The 23,050-nt window shown below is 37.6% G+C and overlaps 1 protein-coding gene across 5 annotated transcripts in view; it reads right to left on the bottom strand.

Annotated features, from left to right (window-relative positions):
• The window catches only part of DYRK1A (dual specificity tyrosine phosphorylation regulated kinase 1A), a 139,264-nt gene that overhangs the window by 28,174 nt on the left and 88,040 nt on the right, over window positions 1-23,050 (bottom strand). For 3 of the 5 annotated variants that reach the window (XM_017526240.2, XM_017526245.2, XM_017526241.2), the window contains 4 exons: window positions 13,933-14,129; window positions 8,688-8,807; window positions 6,460-6,648; window positions 1,359-1,506 (listed from right to left, as the gene is read on the bottom strand). In XM_017526240.2, the coding sequence (XP_017381729.1) occupies window positions 1,359-1,506; window positions 6,460-6,648; window positions 8,688-8,807; window positions 13,933-14,129 (654 nt within the window). The remainder of the gene's footprint in view (window positions 1-1,358; window positions 1,507-6,459; window positions 6,649-8,687; window positions 8,808-13,932; window positions 14,130-23,050) is intronic. The other 2 variants (XM_017526246.2, XM_017526242.2) reach the window with 1 other exon arrangement.

Raw genomic sequence — 23,050 nt, 5'->3', positions numbered from 1 at the left:
AGGCATGTTCAGAGATCACTGTGTAAGTCAAGCACCCTTAGAATGTCCTTGATGTGTTTCTAAAACTCTTGAATGGAAATGGGTCATTTCATGTAAGTTATAGCTAACAGTGAACAGCAAAGTTTCATTGAGTGTGATGAGAATGGTTTTAAGATAAAAATGTTATTATTATGAATTATATCAGTATCTGTAAAGAAACTAAGGAAGAAAAATAGTACAAATTCATTTTATATTTTAACAAAGAGAAATGAGCAGTATTTCACAAACAAAATCTAATCTGAACAATCTGAAGCTTGCCCCTTTTAAACACCCATTATTTGTTTCTACCTTTTTGGGGGGACCAAATAACCATATTTTCTTAAAAGAATCTGCTAAATAAAACTCAACCTTAACGTTTGTCAAGTCAAGTCAGCATTTCTGAACACAAGTGACTATGGCTATGTGCTGATCTTAAGGTCTGTTATCTTCGACTGATGGCATCTTATATGAATACTTAACAATTTTTTCCTTGATGCTACATAAAATCGTGTCTTAACAATCACTGACATATTAGATTTGATTTAAAATAATATGAAAGAAGGTATATTAGAAGACGTTTTGTCCATGTATCAATTGGCCCTAGATTTCAGTATTTTCACAATTCTTCTCTTTCCTGTTTCTGTTTTCAGAAGGAAGACTATGTGAGAATGAAACAAATAGACTGGAGTTAGGCACTAGTAGTACAGCTTCTGTTCCTAGCTGCAGAGCCCTATGACCCTAGATATGCTGCCTTTTATAAAAACCATGTGTAATTTAAGGATTCTACCATCCTCCTCATAGGCTGTTAGACTATTACAGGTGATGAAAGAAAAGCACAAGGAATGTGGTGAAAATTCAATAAGCAGTGGCTATTATCTCTTTACTGTAGCCTAAGTCTAATAGCTTCTAATGCTACCAAGCTGATGAAGAGACTGGGGAAGAGCCTGAGATCTTGGTGCAGATGCCCCCAAAATGGTTCCACAACCACTAACAACATACTAGCTCACAACTAGTTTCTGAACTAGATTATAAATGGTTAAAGTTTCTGGAAAGATGACCCTTTGGATAAACATGCATCACTAAAGCAAACAAATAGCACCAGCAAGCTGCAAATTACACACACTATTCTCATTTGTTTCTACATGGTATGCTACCTGGAAGGCACATTTCCCAAGATTAGACTATTACTGCCAGATCAAGTCACTTGTATGAATCTTGCTGTCCAACAGCAAAGAAATAAATTTTTAATCAACCACTTTAAAGTAAAACAAAATATTTTGATAAAAAAGAACCATTAACTCAAAGTTTTGGTCTGGGTTGGGGCACGTTGCGCTGTTTACCTATGTAGTATTTCATTTCGGTGTCATGTTTGTTCATGAGCTCAAGAAGTCGCACTTCTATCTGGGCTTGATTCAGAAAAGCCTTCTTGTTCTTTATTATTTTAATGGCAACCCATTCTTGCTCCACACGATCATATGCCTTTACAACCTAAAAGAGAGGAAACATGAATAATTCTCTACTTCATTATGGCAACAATTTCACAACAATTTATAATTCACCTTAATTATAACATTTACCTAATTCTCAATTACACATTTTTATAATTATCACTTTTCTGACCTTCCTAAGTAGGAGATACTGTATATTTCTATTCAATATAGCCATTTATTACACAGTAACTTTAAATCAATCTTTTAAATTGAATTTCTTTTTGCATTTGTACAGTATTTCTAAATATCCACAAAATAGATAATTTTCTTAATAAAATTATTTTCCTGTCAGAAATAAATTATGAATCTTGACAGCTGCTTAGTTTTATCTTTCTTACTAATTAACACTATATAACAACTCATCTAACTATTCTTTTAGTGAGAGAAACCTGAACCTAAGAATATGTATGAAATACTTAAAAGTCTATTTCAGAAGGCTTTTGATAACTTTCTTTCAATTAGATTATCATACATAAAAACTTAAGTATTAAAAGAAAAATCAGTTTACACTAAAAAATAAACACAACTTACCAGTGAAGTTCTACAATGTCACAAACACCATAATTAGGGGATTATGATAGTTTAAAAATGAGAATCACTGCTAAGGAAACCACAGTGCTCCTGAGTACATATCACCATACACAGCCCTTACTTTAAATTTCACTCATCTAAAATGAGGTTCATACTATTATAAAATAGTTACATAAAAATCTTTTACATAAGTAAAAGAAAATGCTTTGGGAGGCCGAGGCGGGCGGATCATGAGGTCAAGAGATTGAGACCATCCTGGCCAATATGGTGAAACCCCATCTCTTCTAAAAATACAAAAATTAGCTGGGGGTGGTGGCATGTGCCTGTAGCCCCAGCTACTCGAGAGGCTGAGGCAAGAGAATTGCTTGAATCCAGGAGGCAGAGGTTGCAGTGAGCCAAGACTGTGCAACTGCACTCCAGCTTGGCGCCTGGCAACAGAGTGAGACTCTGTCTCAAAAAAAAAAAAAGAAAGAAAATGATATCTCTTATTAACCAGCAATAACCATTACAACTAATTAAATACAAGTTACATTTATAATACTGTAAGTCTGGGGATGGGGAAGGAACTCCAAATGATTCCAAGGAGCAGGATGAAACCACTAGATCAGGAAGAAGATGGAACGTATGTTCTCAGATCTACATCAGTCAAGGCTGAATCTACTGTGAGTGACAGATTCTGAATGGTTCAACTGAAATCAAAGTTGGAAAAGAAAATGCACTCATCTCTGGTTTCACCCAGTTCTAAAAGACATTATTTGTGGTCTTTTATCACAGAGACTACCCTTGAAAACACGTGGCTAAGTGGTTCTAACATGCCTCTGTTTCACTGGATGTACTGACTGTACCAAGAACTACAGTTCAATGCCCAGATCCTGATGGTCTGCAGAACAAAGGACACTCAGGGGGCCCGAGCATCTACTGACTTGGCAAACAGTTAAGAGGCTAACTGCCAGTTTTTGACCATAAATTACAAATTCAATAAGGGGTTTTATTTATTTATTTTTTTTTCTTTTACAACAATGCCTAGAGAATTTAACTGGTCTGGAGCCCAGACATCAGAACTTTTTTTGGTAAGCTCCCCAAGAAATTTCAATACACAATCAGGATTGGTAATTATTGGCTAAGGAAATGGAGAAATCCCTAACTAGACAATAACCTGACACAGCATGTGGGAAAGTCTGACCAAGTCAATATAGAACTGTCCTCCTGGTGAGGCACAGGACCTGAACCTCAACGTGGACACTGTACAATACCTCAGCCCAAGAGAGGAAGTATCAGTCTGCCCTGGAAAAAAGGAATTCAATGTCAAACAGGCCTCTATCGTCACAGGGTTCCTGTGCTCACCTTTCTGTGGAATCTGAGTATGAGAAAACGAAGGTGACGGAGAGAAGAAAAATGTAACTATGAGTGTAAACACTGAGTCATCAGGGGCAAATCAGCTTAGACAGCAGGCTGTATGGCCACAATCTGCATGGCAGATGTCAGGAAAGTTAGAAGTAACCCATTAGGGCCCAGGGAAGTGGCTCATGCCTGTAATCCCAGCACTTTGGGAGGCTGAGGTAGGTGGATCACCTGAGGTCAGGAGTTTGAGGCCAGCCTGGTCAACATGGTGAAATTCCATCTCTACTAAAAATATAAAAATTAGCGAGGCCTGGTGATGGGCACGTGTAATCCCAGTTACTCAGGGGGCTGAGGCAGGAGAATCACTTGAACCCAGGAGGCAGAGGTTGCAGTGAGCCAAGATAGCGCGATTGCACTCCAGCCTGAATGACAAAAGCAAAATTCTGCCTCAAAAAAAAAAATGACCTATTAAGTGCAACTGCCCAAATGTTAGTGAAATTTTCATGGCAGAGGTGGCAATCTCTAGGTCTAGGGCAGTAGTCCACAACCTTTTGGGCATCAGGGACCAGTTTTGTGAAAAACAATTTTTTTCACAGCCAGGGGAGGGGTGAGGTGGATGGTTTGGAGATGAAATACCTCAGATCATTAGGCATTAGATTTTCACAAGGAGCATGCAACCTAGATGCCTCCCATGCACAGCTCAAAAAAGGGCTCCAGCTCCTATGAGAATCTAATGCCACTGCTGATCAGGCAGTAATGCTTGCTCACCCACCGCTCACCTCCTGCTATGTAGCCCAGTTGGGGACCAGTATAGGGTGTTCACATCTTTAGTTAAGGACTGGGCCTCACAAATGCCTTTCCTTAAGAAGCTGATAGAGAAGCTGCTTCGGACTGGCAAACAGGAATACCTTCATCAAGAGGGACTCCCAGCCCAGGTGTGGTAGCTCAGGCCTATAATCCCAGCAATGTGGGAGGCTGAGATGGCAGGATTGGTTGAGCCCAGGAATTCCAGACCAGCCTGGACAACACAGTGAGACCCCAACTCTACAAAAAAAACAAATTAACCAGGCATGGTGGCATGTGCCTATAGTCCCAGCTACTCTAGAGGCTGAAGTGGAAGGATCACTTGAGCCCAGGAGGTCAAGCCAGTGAACCATGATCACTACTCCACTGTATTCCTGCCTGGGTGATACAGTAACACCCTATCTCTTAAAAACAACCAACCAACCAACCAAAAAAAGCAAACAAAAAACCAAAGGATGTCCAAAGCACTGAAAAATCCCTCAGAAGAAGAAGTTGTAATTCAAGGAAAAAGTCCCTGGATTATGTATAATTACCAAAAATCTTTCAAATTGTGAGAAGGAGGAGACATATACACGTGACATCAGGGACTGGTAGGGCCACACTGGAATGACACAGGTCTAACATAAATGTTCATATTTGCTTACACGTTTATTTTTCTGGATTTAGACCTGTGGCTACTAATGACATACAGTACACTTTCTGTTCTGAACATAATGACTTTTTCTCACAGGTTAAAAAGGAGCGTCTATTTTGCTTTCTCTCAGGGCAGGAACAGAGAAGTAAGCACATGCAGGTTCCACAGTTTAAGAAAACAAAAACAACAACAAAAAGGCAATTCAGGAAAAGTCATTTTGATCCCTATTCTATCCTTATCACTGAAAAGTCAGAAGACATATTTGGACTTCAGGGTGATAACCATCTCATTCCACAAGGGTTGCAAGGCAGAAGAGACTGGGTTTATCAGCAAATCACACCTCAAACAGACCTCTGTAACTCAATGTGATAGAGGACTTACAACTGGGAATAGCTGGGAGACCACAGCCAGAGATTCCCCCCAACATTTTTTTTTTAAATAAATAGAGACAAGGTCTCTCTATGTTCCCTAGGCTGGTCTGGAACTCTTGGGCTCAGGCAATCCTTCTGCTTCAGCCTCCCACAGTGCTGAGATTACAGGTGTGAGTCACCACGCCTGACCTGAAAAATCTTTTAAAAAGTACAAGAAGGTTGGGTGTGGTGGCTCATGCCTGAAATCCCAGCACTTTGGGAAGCCAAGGCAAGAGGATTACCTGAGGTCAGGAGTTTGAGACCAGCCTGGCCAACATGGTGAAACCCTGTCTCTACTAAAAACATAAAAATTAGCCAGGCATGGTGGCTAATGCATGTAATCCCAGCTACTTGGGAGGCTGAGGCATGAGAATCACTTGAATCTGGGAGACGGAAGTTGCAGTGAGCCAAGAGTGCACCACTGCACTCCAACCTGGGCGACAAAAGTGAGACTCTGCCTCTAAATAAATAAAGTACAAGGAGAAAGACCAAAAGCTCTTGGTATTGGTGCGACTGATGCCAAGAGACTCATGTTTTCAGGGCTGTGTGCTTTGTAATGGGGCTGGGTGAGGAGGTGGGTAACAGAAAGTTGTAGGTAGGGAGAAGAGGCCAAGAATGAAGAGGAAAAAAACAGGTCCACTGGAATCCCTTCCTGGTAGAAACTGCCTGGATGATCCATCAAAATTACTCAATCATAATATTAGCAATGCTGGTACTGAGGACTATAAGAAATCCTAAAGACTGCCTGCCTGCTTAGAGGTCTGGTATAGTTACAACATGAGATGGGAGAAAAAGCCAGGGCACAACCCCAGGCTTTCCAAAGCCTCTTCAAAAGTAAGTAGATTCCCACTGCGCCACCTGAACATGGTAATTCATTTCTCTTTGAAGTGGTCTATCAGACAAGAAGGTAAATGTCTCTAGCATAGCAGTCATCTACAGACTATACAAGGCCCATATCAAAGAGGCAATACTATCTGTTAGTGATTAAAATTAACCAGTCATTAGTAAAATGAGTACTTGGTAGCCATAAAAGTTTGTACAAGCCTAAGGAGTTTTTATTATTGACGCATTACTACCTTTAAAGAATTATGCTCATCCAAATACTCGCGTATCCATTGCTGAGCATTATTTGCAAATATTAAAAGTATGCTCTTGAGGAAGAGCTGCGACAACAAAATTCACTAGGAAGTTCTTTCTAATTAATTAAATTCAGCATTTTCCATTAAGTTACCTGACCAAAGGAACCTTTGCCTATTAAGGAGTCAATTTCGTAACGATCCATCCACTTTTCTCCGTTTTTTACAATATAATCATAGTTATCATCATCATAACCATCATTGTAGACCTTCCGTTCCTTCTTATGGCTAGAATCGTCTCCCTGGCCCTGTTGGTGTCTTCGCTTCTTTTTTGCATAGTAAACCTAAAATGAGAATACACACTGTTCACTGTAAAATTCAAATCACTGTGAAGGGAAGAGCATTATCAGAATATACTGAGACACATCTGTAAGTAGGAAATAGATGAATTTTTACTCTTTGTAACAAATACAAACAATTAAGTCATTTTCTACAACTGACATTTGAGTTAGAAAATATCACTGATATAACCAATGAAAAATGTCTACAGTGAAACTTATTATAGTTATACTGTTTATACACTTTGTAAATAAGAAATGTTAAGTGACTAGTCCAAAGTATGCCGTTCAAGAAAAGTAAAAGGGCCTGGTTTATATTTATTTGTTGAATTCAAGTATAATTTATATACCGTGAGGTGGAATGGATCTTAAGAGTTCTACATGAGGAACTTTGACAAAATCACCAAACGCCAAACAGCATTTGTAACATTTTCATCTCCCTCAAGTTCAAGTTCTCTCATGCCCCTCTTCCAGTCAATCCCAACTTTGGGATATAAAGAGAATTTATTGATATAAACTCCCTCTTCTGTAACCTGCATGTATCTATTTATATTTTATTTTATGCCCACATATTTTTTAAATAAGTTTAAATGTAGATGAACTGATGTTTTACTTAAAAAAATGGCCCTCTGAGACATGCCCACCAGTTTTTAAACCTATAAAAATATAATGATTAACAAAAAACAGCTATGGCCCCTTTGCCCTCACTCCCAAAGACCATAAGCCTATGGTTAATCACAGGCTGAGTTATTTTTCTTATAACACTGTTTCTAAGACTAGTAAAAAAAAAATAATAATAATAGGTGAAATAGGCAATTGTCCAGGTAACCAGTAAACTAACTTTGGAGAAATTATAAATTATACTGCATGGACTAACATCAATAACAGTCTACTTTATAAGGTGGTAAGATATTTAAAAACAAGCTGCAACAAAGCTACTGTTAACAGTTTAACGGAGCTTTGTTAATAATTTATCAGATAGCAACAAGCTGAAATTAATATGCTATTATCAACAATTTATCAGATATATTCAGATAATCACAAGCTTGTCTGGAACATGTTTATAATACACAAATGTGTACAAAATCTAACTCAGAAATGTTCCTGACAGAGTTCATACTAATTTTATGTTGCCACACTGCCACTGTAATGTAGTAATACTGGCATTAAATAACATTAAATTGCTATAAAATTTGCATGTACCTAAGAACATTTTTCGACTTTTCAGTTAAGAAGCTCTAAAGCTGGCAAAGAACAAGCCTTAATGATAAAAGAGTGCAGGGCCCCACTGGAGGAGGAAAGAAAGCATGGGTTCTTCTCCAGAAATGCTCATTTAATAATTAATTTTGGAGACAGAGTTGAAGCCACAAGCAAATGGCAATCAAGTCAATGGTCCAAGACACCAGAAAACTTTTTGGTGGCAAAACACCAAGTTGCAACACAGGCAATTCAAAGTGCTCTGTTTTTTATCTTTTTTACTTACAACAAAAAGCTTCTGGACACCTTATCATAAAAAGAGATAAAATAATGCACATAAAAATTTAAAAGACAACAAAATCACAGAAAAATAGACAGATCAAATAAACTAGGCCAAATGTCTGTAATTAGGTATAAACATATTTTAGAGCTTCCTGACACCCATAGCAAAAGCAGAAACAAATATATAAAACTTCAAGCAAAAATGTTAACATATATATGCTTTTAGAGGCCTTATTCCCCCTTCTTAGTTTGAATAAGAGATAGAAGTAAGTCAAAATTTGGAAAAAGAGAAAAAAAATAAAAATTTTTAAAAAGAAATAACAGTATATTAAATACAACCTTAAAAAAAACAGGAGTTATCCACAATTATCTTTATATTTTGCAGCCCTTGTTAATATATCTTTTACATAGTTGTAATTATATTATTTCTAAATCATTAGTCTTCATAATAATCATCAATACGACAATTAGGAATCGAAAAAGCTTAGGGTGTTTCAATAGATCACAAAATAGCTTTTTTTCTCACTGATATATTGCAAGATAGACGTTATTGTAACAAATCTTACCTCATTAATATGCTTGTATGTTTTGATCAAGTCAACAGAGAGTTTTCTCAGGGGAGCAGTTGCTGGGTCACGGAAGGTTTGGGGCATCCGCCTCTGTAACATGACAATATCAGGCATCACCTTAAATAGACAGAAAAGACTAGCACTTTAACTCTACTGCACTGATATAAATTCCTTCTTCTGTAACCCACGTGTATCTACTTTTTTAAAGACATCTACATTAGATGATTATACATTTTCTCTCAAAGTTCCCTTTCATCTGGATTCCAACAAAGACAATCACTAGAACAAATAAATGAAATCAGAAGATAATATCCCCAGCTGCTCGAGGCTTTGATCCTAGTCCCCCAAATTTAAATGGTGGAATTACAGACATACCTCAATCTAGGAGACACACAGGATGCTGCCCACAAGGCCTCTCTATCATACAATTAACCCGAAGAAAATTTCTTTCTGAATTATTCCTAAAACCTGACCTGGTTCACAACCAGCAGACAAAGATAAACTCAGCCCTCAGAGGCAACTTTCAGCTTCCTTAAGACAGGATTTCAAGACCCAACTGGCACCAAAAAAGGAGGCTGGCAGCAGAGCCCCATTCCCTCCAGCTGCTCCTAACAAGAAGAAATTCAGCTCCGCACAACACCAGGCTCTACCTGCCCTCTGACAAATATCTGCCCCCTAACCAAGGCTTGCCCTCACAGTCCCCTTCCCTGATCCCAACTCATGGCTCTTAACACCATCCAACAGACAATGAGGGGTTCCACCATGAACATCCTTCTAGACCATTTCCACAGCAATTACAAAAGAGGACAGAGCGGGGGGCATGCACCCGCTCTATACACACATCCAGGAGTGCTACAGCTAGTGTCAATGATCCTGGATTGCTGTCCACGTGTCACTCCTCCACCAAGTGTCTTGCCTCAAAGTGTTCCCAATAAGGCTTCTTGCAATCAACAGATCCTCAAAACCAATTAATTCCAACAAGGTGGTCACAACCATTCCCCCTGGCCCATCCTTGTGCTCCCGCCCAACTCTTCTGGACATTTGTGCTGGGAAATGAGCCAGAAGACCCTGACACAGCCCCTCTCCAAGGACACTCAAGTCGATCTGAGGGGCAGAGTGACAGTAAACACATCATACTAAGACCTTGCAGAAATGTGTGGAGTGGAGTCATGGTCTAATTGTTAACCTAACCCACACTAAAAAAGAGAAGAGGGGAGGGTTGTACCAGTGCACAGAACAGGAAAAATCACCATCCGCATGGTCTGAAAAGATAGAATTGTTAACATCATTTACCTACGTGTACTTTATTGTGAACCAACATTAACACTGGTTTCTTCTGCATGTACACTCAAACTCTAAAAAGTTGTTACCCAGAGGGCAAATTCACTGAATTACTGAAATAACAGTATCTCTTCTCGTGGTCCTCTGCGTCTTAAAATTCCAAATAAGGTTTAAGCGGAAAAAAAACTCTAGGAGATCGTAACTATTTGTCTGACAAAAATCATCAGAATTAAGAAGATATGAATTATTCAATTTGTCAAATACAGCCTTACTTTTCTAAATATAAACAGTAGGTAATGCTAAGTTCACACAATTTTTATACTATTCCTTAAGAACTTAATGCATAAATAATACGTGTAATAAACAAGTCAATTTTTTTGTGAATGAATGCTGTAAGCATTTAAGGTAATGAAAGAGGTTTCCCTTAAATGTGTTTTCTTTTTTAAAGTTCCCAGCATTGTTTTCATGCAGGTAGTTTATTCAGCAAGCCCTCTTTCTTGGGCTGGTGGAGTACAGCCTCAATGTGAGGTTTCACAAAATCTGAATCAGTGCAATGCTTCATTACCGCTATAATAAAAGTTGATAGGAAGTATATAAGCCATTGATAGAGTCAACTGCGTGATTTCATAACAATTAACAGTAGCAGGTATTTACTAAACAAGATGTTTTTAGCATGCGTATTTTTACAAGTCTCCCATGTAGTCCCCTCAACAATCTCAAGAGAGTTAAATACTTTTCCTGTGACCATTTTACACATGAGAAACCAGAGTCTCCAATGTTGAAGAACTTGACCAAGGTCCCAGAGCCAGGTTAAGAGTAGCTAAGATAATGCTACAGCTGAAGATGTCCATGCCTAGCTTAGACTCTTAACAAGGACACTCTTGCCAGGAGCTCCCTATTAATGTTACACCTCTAGTCCACCCCCTCTTAGTCATTTTTAGGCTATTTTTTGTGCAAAGTAATTGAGGCATGCCTACAACAAGCACATACATTTATTAAAATTAGTTATACAGAAAAAGACTGTGAATGTCTTTCAAATTTCTGCATTTAATATGAGTATGTGCTGTGTGCTTATCACTTCACAAAATATTGCTTATCTTGTCCACAACTGGCCAAACTGCCTACAAGGCCAAGTTGTTTGTATCTCAGTGCTTCAAACAACACCCTGCATAAAGATATTCAAATTACATGGAAAGAACAAATAAATGTCTACAAAGCAAGTAAGACTCCCTATGCTTTCATTGTGATTTCACACTAACCAAATTTTTGTTTTGCAACATTGTGATGCCATTAGTACATATCCAGAAACAGAAAACAACTTTTCCAAATACCTACTTACACATCTATAAGACTCAGGGCCAGCCCTAAGCATCTGACATTTTCTCTGCTTCCTGCTTCTGCTAGTCACAATGTCAAAAGAATGTAGAGTAATAGACCAAGCTCTCTTCTACCTTCTACAGCAAAAAGTAAGTCCACGGTGTTCAGAGGACCCAGGAGTTCATCAAGCTGCAGGAATGACCCCTTCTGCAAGCAGAGTAACCTAATGAAAGGGAAGTTGATGTGACCTCCTCCTGCTGCCTCAGCTATCTGACTCGGGGAACCAGAAACAGCCCGCCCTCAATGCTCACATCTCTTGTTCCTTTTACTTCACGAAGATTACAAATCTCCTGCTTTGATCAATTATAGAGCTAAAACAGTAATTAACTTTTTTCCTGAAAAAATTCTTTAATATAAGCTCTAGGATTCCTTTCATAAACTGTTTTCCATTATAATAACGATTTCCTTTTATTTATATTTACTTCATGTTTTCATACATAATGAAGAATCAGAAGCACTGTATTCTGCCTTTCTTCTTATTTTGAGAGCACTAATAAAGCTGAATAGCATCTGTAACACCTATCCAGGGTACCAGCAGAATTTAAGAGCTATGAAAGTTACTGTGAAAACTAGAATAGCCCAAAGATTCAGCATTCCAAACATCATTCATTCTCTTCTACATCTACTTTTGATCTATTTCTCTTTTAAAGGACATCTGATAGAATGATTAACAAGAAACAATGGAAATTACATAATGAAATTACAGACGTTTATAGCTAGAAGTTACTTCCTGTGGGGGGGCAGTCTGGTCAGAGGTCTCAATTTTACACCCAAGAAACAGATACAAAGGGTCCAAATGACCTGACTCAAGTCCTACAACTGGATCATGAGCCAACTGAAAACTTGAAGCCAGGCCCTATGACTTGGCCACACCACTTCACACACAGCTCACACTTTAGTTACAGGAAAGGCATCCTCTAATATGACTCTCTTATTAGGCCCAGAAATGTTTGGATTTTGGCAGAAATATTTGCCTGAGTATTATTACTTTAAAGATAGACTTTTTACATCACATAAATCTTTAAAAGCATTTCACAGTTTTTAACAGAAATAGTAAGTTAAATATCTCTTATTTTATATGATCCAAATACAAGTTAGTTGCATATAAAAATAGGTACTTTGCTAATTAAATTATTTACTGAAATAATATAACCATAAAAATGACTTTAAAGGACTGGAAGTTTTCCTAGCCCTCTGCAGACGTCAGAGGTTAGACTTGAAACAGCACTGTATCTAGGAAGAAGGAAGCCTGGGCTGGACCCACAGCCTCCTGCTCACACACATGGAAAAGTCACAAATGGGAGCGCAGTCCTTTCAGCTGTGAAACACATTAGAAACAGCACTCTGCCTAACAGGCTGCTTTTGACAAGTGGGAAAATTCATCTGAATTGACTTGGTTTTCTCAAAGTGCAAATGGATCATTGTGTTATTACTACACATTAGATTTCCAGAGAGTTTTCTTCTGGTACACAAACACTTTCCAAATTTGGACATTCTGAACAACTGTCCCAATTCTCAAACACACAACTAAACTCAATCAATTCACTGCATAAAAGAAAATCGTAGGTATAACTATTTAACTGTGAACGTTATTAACACGTTATATATTTTATAAACATTATGCCAACCTATCAAAATTTTATAATACAAATAAAACACCTTTTAATTATGATGCTATGTGGTTGTTGCTAAGTGTTCATTCATATATATAACTGAATTAGAGAAAACACAATTCCTTCAAATAATCCAGGAAAAGAAATACTTTTAAATTTCCCAACTCTTTTATCCTCACATGATATAATAAAAGACCTAAACGAAAGAATGGCAAACCAAATTTCTAAGTCCATGGAAAAGCAGCCATTTTCAGTGCTCATCACACCTCAAGTATCAGTGGGGCAAGACACTTTATCTCACAACTACAACTAGTACGTCTCCCCAAACCAAAAATCAATGTGTAGATGGTGCAGTTAATTCAGCAAGATATTATAAATACATACATATATAAATATGTATGTGTGTGTGTACCAAAAGAGTTCAACATTTATTCTATTTACTTCATAGAAAAATGGTGAATAGCCTGTCTGAATATTAGAATAAATAGCACGGTTAATTTGCATATCTCTTTTGAATTTTAAGGAGTTTTGTATTTATTGTTACAAATATGTAGAACGGTAGTTTAAAACAGTACAAAGTTGGTTCTGTAAGTTTGCTGTAATGGAATCTGACCTGCTTTTCTTAACTTTTGTTTTTTAACTTAGCCACCTTTCCATAAAAATAAGCTTTTTCTTCAAGTTCCCTTAATATTCCTCGGAAATAACTTTCCCCCTCTCTATTACGGAATGAGAGACTGTGGTTATTTTATGAATTTTTTTTAAGTGAAATACAAGTAAAAATTAAAAAAAAACAAAAACAAAAACATTTTAACGCAAACTTAACATCATGTTTTCTCAACCCATAATCCCACGTTGCATGTAAAACTGAAAACCATTAAAGCACTTTGTCTACTTAGTCTACTTAGTATTCCAACATTTTTAAGGAATAAACTGCCATTCCAACAGTCATTTCTGATACTCCATTAACTTACCTGGTTAGTTAGAGGTTGCTGAATCTGGTCAGAATACGATAAGGCAGAAACCTGTTGGTCACTTATGTTTGGCTGGCGACGGTCACTGTACTGATGTGAATGGGGCATCTGTCCAGCCATCTGAAGGCCAGCAGCATGGAATGAAAATGACGGTGCAAGCCGAACAGATGAAGGTTTGCATGCTGAAGTCTCTCCTCCTACAAGAAGATAAGTGAGGCTTAAAGGAAGTATTGATATCCTAGTATTTGTATCCTTTAATATATCTAATGGCTCTTTAAGTAAGAACTTCAGGATATTTGCTATTAAAAATCTTTCTAACTACAAACAGATACATGTTACTCAACACAACAGTTATGTTTTAAATGGCATAAAAGATCCATAGTGATTAAAATGAATATAAACCTATATTCAGAAAATCTTTTTGTAAAAGCCAACAGCAACAACCTTTAAGATTTGTTTTCACCTAGGAGATTTTCATCAATTAAGAACCACAATATAATTGATAATATAAGTACTCTCTGAATTATTGAGGGACTCCTCCAATGGACCAGCTCCTCACAAACCAACTCAAAGGAGCACTACTGAGATGGTGTTTTGCACCTGCTGCCAGGTTTATGTCAAACAACATCGCCAGCATCCCCCAAACCAGGTGAAATCTCATGGTGTTCTCCACAGACACAGGTAATCAAAGGCTGGGTATAAAAACAGGCAAACATACAACACAGAACTAAACTTCTCAACCCGAGGTTGTTGGATTCCCCTGCACCTTTTGAACAGTCCTACGACAATCTAGACCTGGCAAGCTCACCACAAAGAAAGAACGGTCAATAATTACCACAGGTAGAATGAATCATGATCATGATATCAATGGCAGAAATGAAAAATTAACACTTTGGTCCACAGAAGTTTTGGTATCTAATAAACTCTAATTCTTTAAGGAAAGGATTTTAAAAAAGATTCTCCTTAAATTTGGCCAAATTTGTAATCACAGACTAACGCCTAAAGCCCAGGTCAACAAGAATGACTAGACTCAGACTAGTGCCTGTCCTCCTGAATGAGCCAGCTAACAAGTCACAATACAACAGACCATACTGCTCAGTACAAAAAAACTTCTGACTTCTACCATTTTCAAGACATACAATAATGGCGATAAACAGTGAAGAGCACAGACTCTCAGCCAGGCTGCTGGGGTTGGAGATCTCAGCTCTACGGTTGCCCAGCTGTACGGCTTTGCATACCTAAGATCCTGATAATGATAATAATGTCTACCTGAAAAGGTTGTTATGAAGGTTAAATGCTTTAATACATGCAACATGCTCAGAACAGCTCTGGCAATTAATAAATGACCCAATGTTATCTGCAACTACTGCAGAGTAATGCCCAGTCAATGTGCAGTAAAGGTTGATGGGGCCAGTGCCCATCTTGTGGCGTCTCTACCTGAATATGGCACAGACTCTGTAAAACGAAGAGAACAAAGCTCCCCGAAATAAGTTCCACCCTACTTTCCTCCACAGGGAATGACACCATTTTCTACCCAGTCAACCAGAATCAACACTCTGGAGCTCACGTTAGAGTTCGTCCCCCACAGCTATCCAGTCATGCTCATTCTATCTCCTAATAGAACACTCAAACACAACCTTTTCATCTACATCACCATATATCTCACTTAAGATTACCAAAACAGATTCCTAATAGCTCTGTCTTTATTATGTCTATCTGCAGTTCTGTATCTACTCAATAAAACGGCTAAAGTGACCTTTCCAAAATAAAAATCTCAAGTCCTCCACCCCAGCTTAAGCTGGAATGTCAACTGCCCCAGCATTGCTTTTACACTTTACTTTCTCTTCTCTCTTTCTCCATTACAACAAAGTCCTTAATTGACCCAATCTACATGATTAATATTTATTAAATAAGTAAAAGGATAGTGTAACTGTGGTGAAAGATGGCTAACTTTTCTAAACATTTTATCATTCGTAGTCAAAAATACATTCATTCAATTATGTAAAACCACCTTGTTCACTTTTTAAAAGAACTTCTAGAAATTTATTACAGCAATAATCAATAATGTACACAAAGATGCCAAGCATATTTATTCTTGTATTGTTTGTAAAAGCAAAAAATTAAAAAGCTAAATTCAAATAATGAGGGGAATGAGGGCTTTTAAATCTGTACATTAAAAGTAAAAAGGCCCGGCATGGTGGCTCACAGCACTTTGGGAGGCCGAGGCAGGTTTATCACCTGAGGTCAGAAGTTTGAGACCAGCCTGACCAACATGGCAAAACCCTGTCTCTACTTAAAAAAAAAAAAAAAAAAAAAAAAAAAAAAAAAACACAAATTTTAAAAAAAAAAAAAAAAAAAAAAGTGGGAAGGAATATAAATAAAAGGAATTAAGGTCCTTAATATATAAAAAGTTCTTATAAACAGTAAAAGACCAAGGCTGTGACTGGCAAATTTCTTAACTATTCAAAGCCTTGGTTTCCCTAACTCTGAAGCAGAGGTATTAACTATACCAACCCTAGTCCTTCTTATGAAGTTTAAATGAGATACCACCAATAGGCACACAGAATGAAACCTGTGACACACAGCAAGCACCTTTTATAAAAATGTTTCTGTTTTCATTATCCATGTCACTGTTATGTACTATGTTTAAACTTATGTAGTGCAATATTGTAGAAAAGACTACAAAAACCATTAGCATAAAGCTTAAACTACCATCATAAAATGAATATGTCTCACAAAACCATCACACCACTCTATGACCCTTTCTAACCAACAGCTCCGTCCTCTTCCTTAAAGTTACCATTATCCTGACCTCGAAACCCAGATTTGTTTTTATTTTATATAAGCAAGTGATACAGTTTGGATCTGTGTCCCTGCCCAAGTCTTATGTCTAATTGTAATCCCCAAAGTTGGAGGAGGGGCCTGGTGGGAGGTGACTGGATTATGAGGGTGGTTTCTAATGGTTTAGCACCATCCCCCTTAGTGCCGTTCTCATGGTAAGAGTTCTCAAGAGAAATGGCTGTTTAAAACTGTGCTGCACCTTACCCCTTTGCCTGACTTTGCAGGCCAGGTAAGACATGCCTGCTTCTCCAATACCTTCTGTCATGATCTAAAGTTTTCCTGAGGCCTCCCCAGAGGCTTTCATGCTTCCTGTACAGCCTGGAGAACCATGAGCCAGTTAAAACTCTTTTCTTTATAAAGTTCAAGAAATGGACACTACCTTTACAATATTTATAATTTATAAATTACCCAGTCTTAGGTATTTCTTCATAGCAGGGAGAGAACAGACTAATGTAATACAGGATTGTTTACTTCATCTTGTGCCTATAAACTGTAGTTTGTCCATTACCACTGCTTTATAATATCCCAATATATGGGTATCTATTATATGGGATAATTTATTTATGCATTCCACTAGTGGACTGGCACCTGGATTATTTCCAATTTGGGGCTATTATGAACACTGCCACTTGTAAGATTGTTGTTATACATCGTTTGGTATATACAGAGATGCTGGCCTGTTCTTCTTCCAGGCTTTTTTTGGTTCCAATCGATCAATTTTCCCACTAGCAGTTTATGAAAATTCCCATGCTCTACTCCTTCATTACGGCATGGAATCATCAGTCTAATTTCAGCCATTAGGCCAAGTGTATTTGTGCTGCGGTGCTCTATTGTGGATTTAATTTATACATCACTTTGTGAAATGTGCGTTCAGGTTGCTTTTCTATTTTTTCTACTCAATTGCAAGCCCATTTCTTACATATTTCTAGGATTTTAAAAAATATATTCTGAATATAAGCAAGCCCTTATTGGTTATAGGCAGCTTGCCTTGCCACTCTCTTAATGGTATAATTTGATGAATACAAGGCCTTAATTTTATCAACATTTGCTTTATAACTAGCATTGCACTTTTGGAGTCTAAGAAAGTTTTCCTTATATCAAGTCATGAAAAAATCTATTACCTTCTAAACACTGAGCTTAATCTCACACATCTAAGTACACAATCCATTTGCATTTGATTTGTGTATAAAAAAGGATCAAGTTTTATTTTCCCCCCAAACGAACATCCAATTGATCCTGAACTAATTCACTCTGTAACCCCATCTTTATCATAAATCACTTTCCCCTTTATGCTTGGATCTAGTTTTGGACTCCCTATTCTGTTCTACTGGATAGAAACTTACCTACCTAGATCTCTGTTCAAGAACTGGACATTACCTAAATTACAATAGCTTTAAAATTTTTACATCCAATAGGAAATTCTGTTCTTCAAGAACGTTTTGGCAGGCAAGGCACAGTGGCTCAGGCCTGTGATCCGAGAACTTTGGGAGGCTGAGGTGGGACATCACTTGAGCTCAGGGGTCTGAGACCAGCCTGGGCAACACACCACCACCCCATCTCTAGAAGAAAAAAATAAATAAGCCAGGCATGGCAACCCACACCACTAGTTCCAGTTACTCAGGTTGCTGGGGTGGGAGGATCTCCTGAGCCCAAGAGTTCAAGGCTGCAGTGAGCTATGATTGTGCCACTGTACATATTCCAACCAAGATAACAGAGACCTCACCTCTTAAAAAAAAAAAAAAGAAAAGAAAAGAAAGTACGTTTGGCTATTCCATGTAAGTTTCAGATTCAGCTCATCAAATCTACCAAAACAAACCCACATTGGGATGTTGAAATTGCATTGGTCTCTATAGCATAGTGATGCCCAATACAATTTTCTGCAATAATGGATTTACCTGCATCAGTAATGTAGCAAACAGCCACATGTGGCTACTGAGCATCTGAACAATTTTATTTTTCCTTCCCAATCCTTATTCTTTACCTTGCCTTATTCTACTTGCTGGGACCTTTAGTACAGTGATGATTTTAAAAAGGAGATAACAGACACTACTGTCTTATATTCTCAATCTTGGAAATACAGCTTTCTTGGAAAAGAGGTTTTCAATATTTCTCCAGGATTATGGTTGCTGCAGTTTTTAACAGATACCATTACCAGATTAACAAAATTTCCTTCTACTGGTAGTTTTCTAAGACCTTTTCCTCATGAATAGATGCTGACTTTTATTAAATGCTTTTTCTGTATCTATTTAAACGAGATGACTTTTCTGATTTACTCTGTTAATGTGGTGAATGACATCGATTGATTTTGAAAAGTTAAACGAATTTTCCTGGGTCAAGTGTGGTGGTTCCCACTTGTAATCCCAGCACTCCGGGAGTCCAAGGTGGGAAAATCACTTGAGCCCAGGAATTCAAGACCAGCCTAGATAACATAGTGAGACCCATGTCTACAAAAAAATTAAAATATTAGCAGGGTGTGGTGGCACGTGCTTATGGTCCCCGTTACTCAGGAGGCTGAGGTGGGAGGATCATTTAAGCCCAGGAGGTGGAGGGTGCAGTAAGCCATGACTGCACCACTGCACTCCAGCCCAGTGCAAGACCCTGTAAAAACAAACAAAAAACTTTTCCATTTCTAGAACGCAATTTGATAACGATTTTACGTGTGTGTATGGTAGATTCACTGGTGAAATCTTCTGGAGCAGGAGTTTTGCTTGTGGGTAGTCTTTTTTCTGTTGTGAATCCCAAAGACTTTAAAACTAGTGGGTAGCTCTTTCCATTAAGGATCCAGTTTCTTTAATAGGACTATTCAGATTTTCTATTTCCTGCTTTGTCCGTTAAGTTGTACTAATAGTTGTCTAACTTCATCTAAATTTCAAATGCACTCACATCAAGTTCCTTTAATATCTTCTCTCATAAGCTTTTGTGATATCCCCTTCACCTCAACATTGGTTAATGAGGTCTTCTCTTTCTTCGTGATCAGCCTCATCAAAGGTTTATTAATTTTATTGAGTATGCTATCTTATATGTGTATTTTTTAGAATTTCTGGTCTCATCTTGTTCTGTCAGTAACCGAAAATAATGTATTAAAAATCTCCTAAAGTATTACTAGATAGTACAAATTTAGGGTTATACCTTCCTGATGAATAATACCTTTTATCAGCATAAACTGCCCTCTTTATTTCCAGTAAAGCTTTTTGCTTTATCTAACATCAGCCTGACTACACCAAGCCTTCTCTCCATCAATTTTTGCATGGTATGTCTTTTGTCCATCTTTTTACCTTCTTCTTCTGTTTCCTTATATTTTACGTTTATCTCTTGTAACAGTATGTGGTTGAGCTATATTTATAAATGAACACTAACAACCTATTTGTTCCAACTGTTTGATGTTCCTATTCCTTTCCTCACCTTTTGCTGGAATTTTTTATATCACGTCCCCATATTTTTTTTTAATTACATGTTACAATATTACAATAGATTATGCATCATTGACTAATCAAAATCTGCTTCCTAAACTCTCTTCCAAAACTACTATTGTTGATTTGTATTTGAATTCTGTTGCTCTCTCATCCATATACATATTTGTGTGTTTATCTACTGCATTCACAAGACATCCAAATGACCATCCAGTATAGACAGAATCAGACTGAAGGATGCATCTGGAAGGACAGACATGTAATTCTGTGATATCCAGATAGCTATGAAAGAATTAGAAAGAAACAGGTAATTCCTTGATTGTTACTGTTATCACTACCTCCGGAAATACCTGTTTCATTTTTTGAATTTAGATTCAGTGAATTACACGCATTAAATTCAAGAAACACTTAGGGGCTACATCAGCAGTCTTGAGGAGGTGACAATGCCATTCATAAGCTGTAACAGCACTTCTCAGACTTTCATGTGCTTGCAAATTGTTTTTGAATCTTGTTAAAAATGAAGGGTTCTGATTCAGTAGGGCTTGAGTCAACATTAATTTTATTTTATTTATTTATTTTTTGAGACAGAGTCTTGCTCTGTCACCCAGGATGGAGGGCAGTGGTGCAATCCTGGCTCACTGCAAACTTTGCCTCCTAACTAGCTGGAATTACAGGCACCCGCCACCACGCCCAGCTAATTTTTGTATTTTTAGTAGAGACGAGGTTTCACCATGTTGGCCAGGCTGGTCTTGAACTCCTGACCTCAGGTGATCTGCCCACCTCAGTCTCACAAAGTGCTAGGATTACAAGGATGAGCCACTGCATCCAGCAGAGAGTCAACATTTCTAACAAGCCATCAGATGATGCCAATGTTATTTTGAATAGCAATGGTCACTTTAATAAAAGAAAGCTGTTCTCCAACCAACACAAGTAGTGGATAATCCAAAAGGAAGCTATAGTCTATCTACACAATCCACTACAGGGCTTTTTGCCCCCAACAGATTTACTTTTCTAGTTATAGAGTTGGATTTTTTTTAGAGAGAATACATACACATTCCCTTGCATTAAGGGTGATATGCCAGGTGACAAAAAATCTTATGTTCTTTTTGGAATTTGCTGTGGGTGATCTGAATGTGAGTTAACAAGAAAAAACTTTATGTTTTTCACTTCTGGGACCTTTTTAGCTATTATTATAACATCTGTCATAACTAGTTAGTGATGCTACCGGTTATGTAGTGAAAGGAAAGAAAGATGAAGCCACCAGCACTGGGGGCTGCTGGTGAACATGGCATGTAAACGAGGTGTGCTTCCACACACTGTCTCCTTTCTTAGTGCAAATGCTGTGTATGAAATTCAGAATAAACCTAAGTTTAATTTCCTCCTGTAAAACCAGAAAGTATTTAAGTTATCCATTCATTCATTCCTCTCCTAGGATAAGATTCCAAGGGGACAAAACTAACAGGCGTATTTCTAGTTAACCTGGATTTATAATTAAGCAAATTACCATGTTTCTACTCTTTGTAAAGTTTCTATCTTCCCTTTTAATGCAAATGTTAATGAAAAAAGGGACTCAGTTCATCCTATAACTGGGATGACCATATAAATTACATATGCTGAACCATATGAAACTGCTGATAGATTTTTGACCCCCTTTGGCCTACAAAACAGCAATTTCATATGGTCCAACCAGCTATCTACCATATTACATAATCTTTATTCAACTCAGTAAAAAAAATAGCTTAAGAATGTATCACAGGCCTGGGCATGGTGGCTCACGCCTGTAATCCCAGCACTTTGGGAGGCTGAGGCAGGCGGATCACAAGGTCAGGGGATCAAGACCATCCTGGCCAACCTGGTGAAACCCCATCTCTACTAAAATACAAAAAAAATTAGCCAGGTGTGGTGGTGCACACCTGTAATCCCAGCTACTCAGCAGGCTGAGGCAGGGGAATCACTTGAAGCCGCGCAGCACAGGATGCCGGGAGCCAAGACCGTGCCACTGCACTACAGCCTGGGTGACAGAGCAAGCATCCACTTAAAAAAAAAAAAAAAAAAAAAAGTTTCGCAAACATGTTTTAACATCAGATAATGTTATAATTTAATGATGAACTTAAAATATTTAATTCAAAGCTATCTTTAAAATCATTTGGAGTACAGTTCCGAAATATTTTAAATTGCTGTCAGACAGTATGAAAAGCATGTTGGAAAAATTATGCATGTGGAGTTCTGTCTTTACATCCTTCTGAACTGTATGGATCATTTTTACCAGGAGAATGTTTCTGTAACTTTGCTAAACTTGGTAAAAATTGTGGTGTTAAGTATTTTACTAAAAGAAAAATGAAGCAGCTTTCTTACTTCAGTCAAGTTACCATGTTCTAGCAAGGAACTATAATAACTAGAGACCATATTACCAGTATGGATCAGCATTGATTCTACAGAGAAATATTTCATAAACAACAGATTTCAAAGACTAGGATTTAAGATTCAAAACGAAAAAAAGAAAAAAAAAAAAGATTCAAAACGACAACGGTAAGCACAGAGAAAACGGCAAATACAGACAGCATGGGAAAAGACCCTAAGTTAAAACACACACACACACACACACACACACACACACACACACACACACACAAAACAGTAAAAACTAGTATCAACAGCCTTTATCTCTAAGACCCACATGTAGCGCTATACTCATAGGTCTGAATGTATACTGCTTACCTAACCGAATTTCTTTGTAATAAATGTGCTGACAGGGGACCATTCCTGTGGCAGTATTAACTGATAGCAGATTTTAAAGAGAAACAGTTAAATCAAAAAACAATATTAAAGAACAAAAAGTAAATGAAAATAATAACTATAGCATCTAA

This window comes from Cebus imitator, unplaced genomic scaffold (assembly GCF_001604975.1).
Source record: "Cebus imitator isolate Cc_AM_T3 unplaced genomic scaffold, Cebus_imitator-1.0 Scaffold41, whole genome shotgun sequence".
Lineage (NCBI taxonomy): Eukaryota > Metazoa > Chordata > Mammalia > Primates > Cebidae > Cebus > Cebus imitator.
This window is presented reverse-complemented; position numbering and strand designations above follow the sequence as displayed.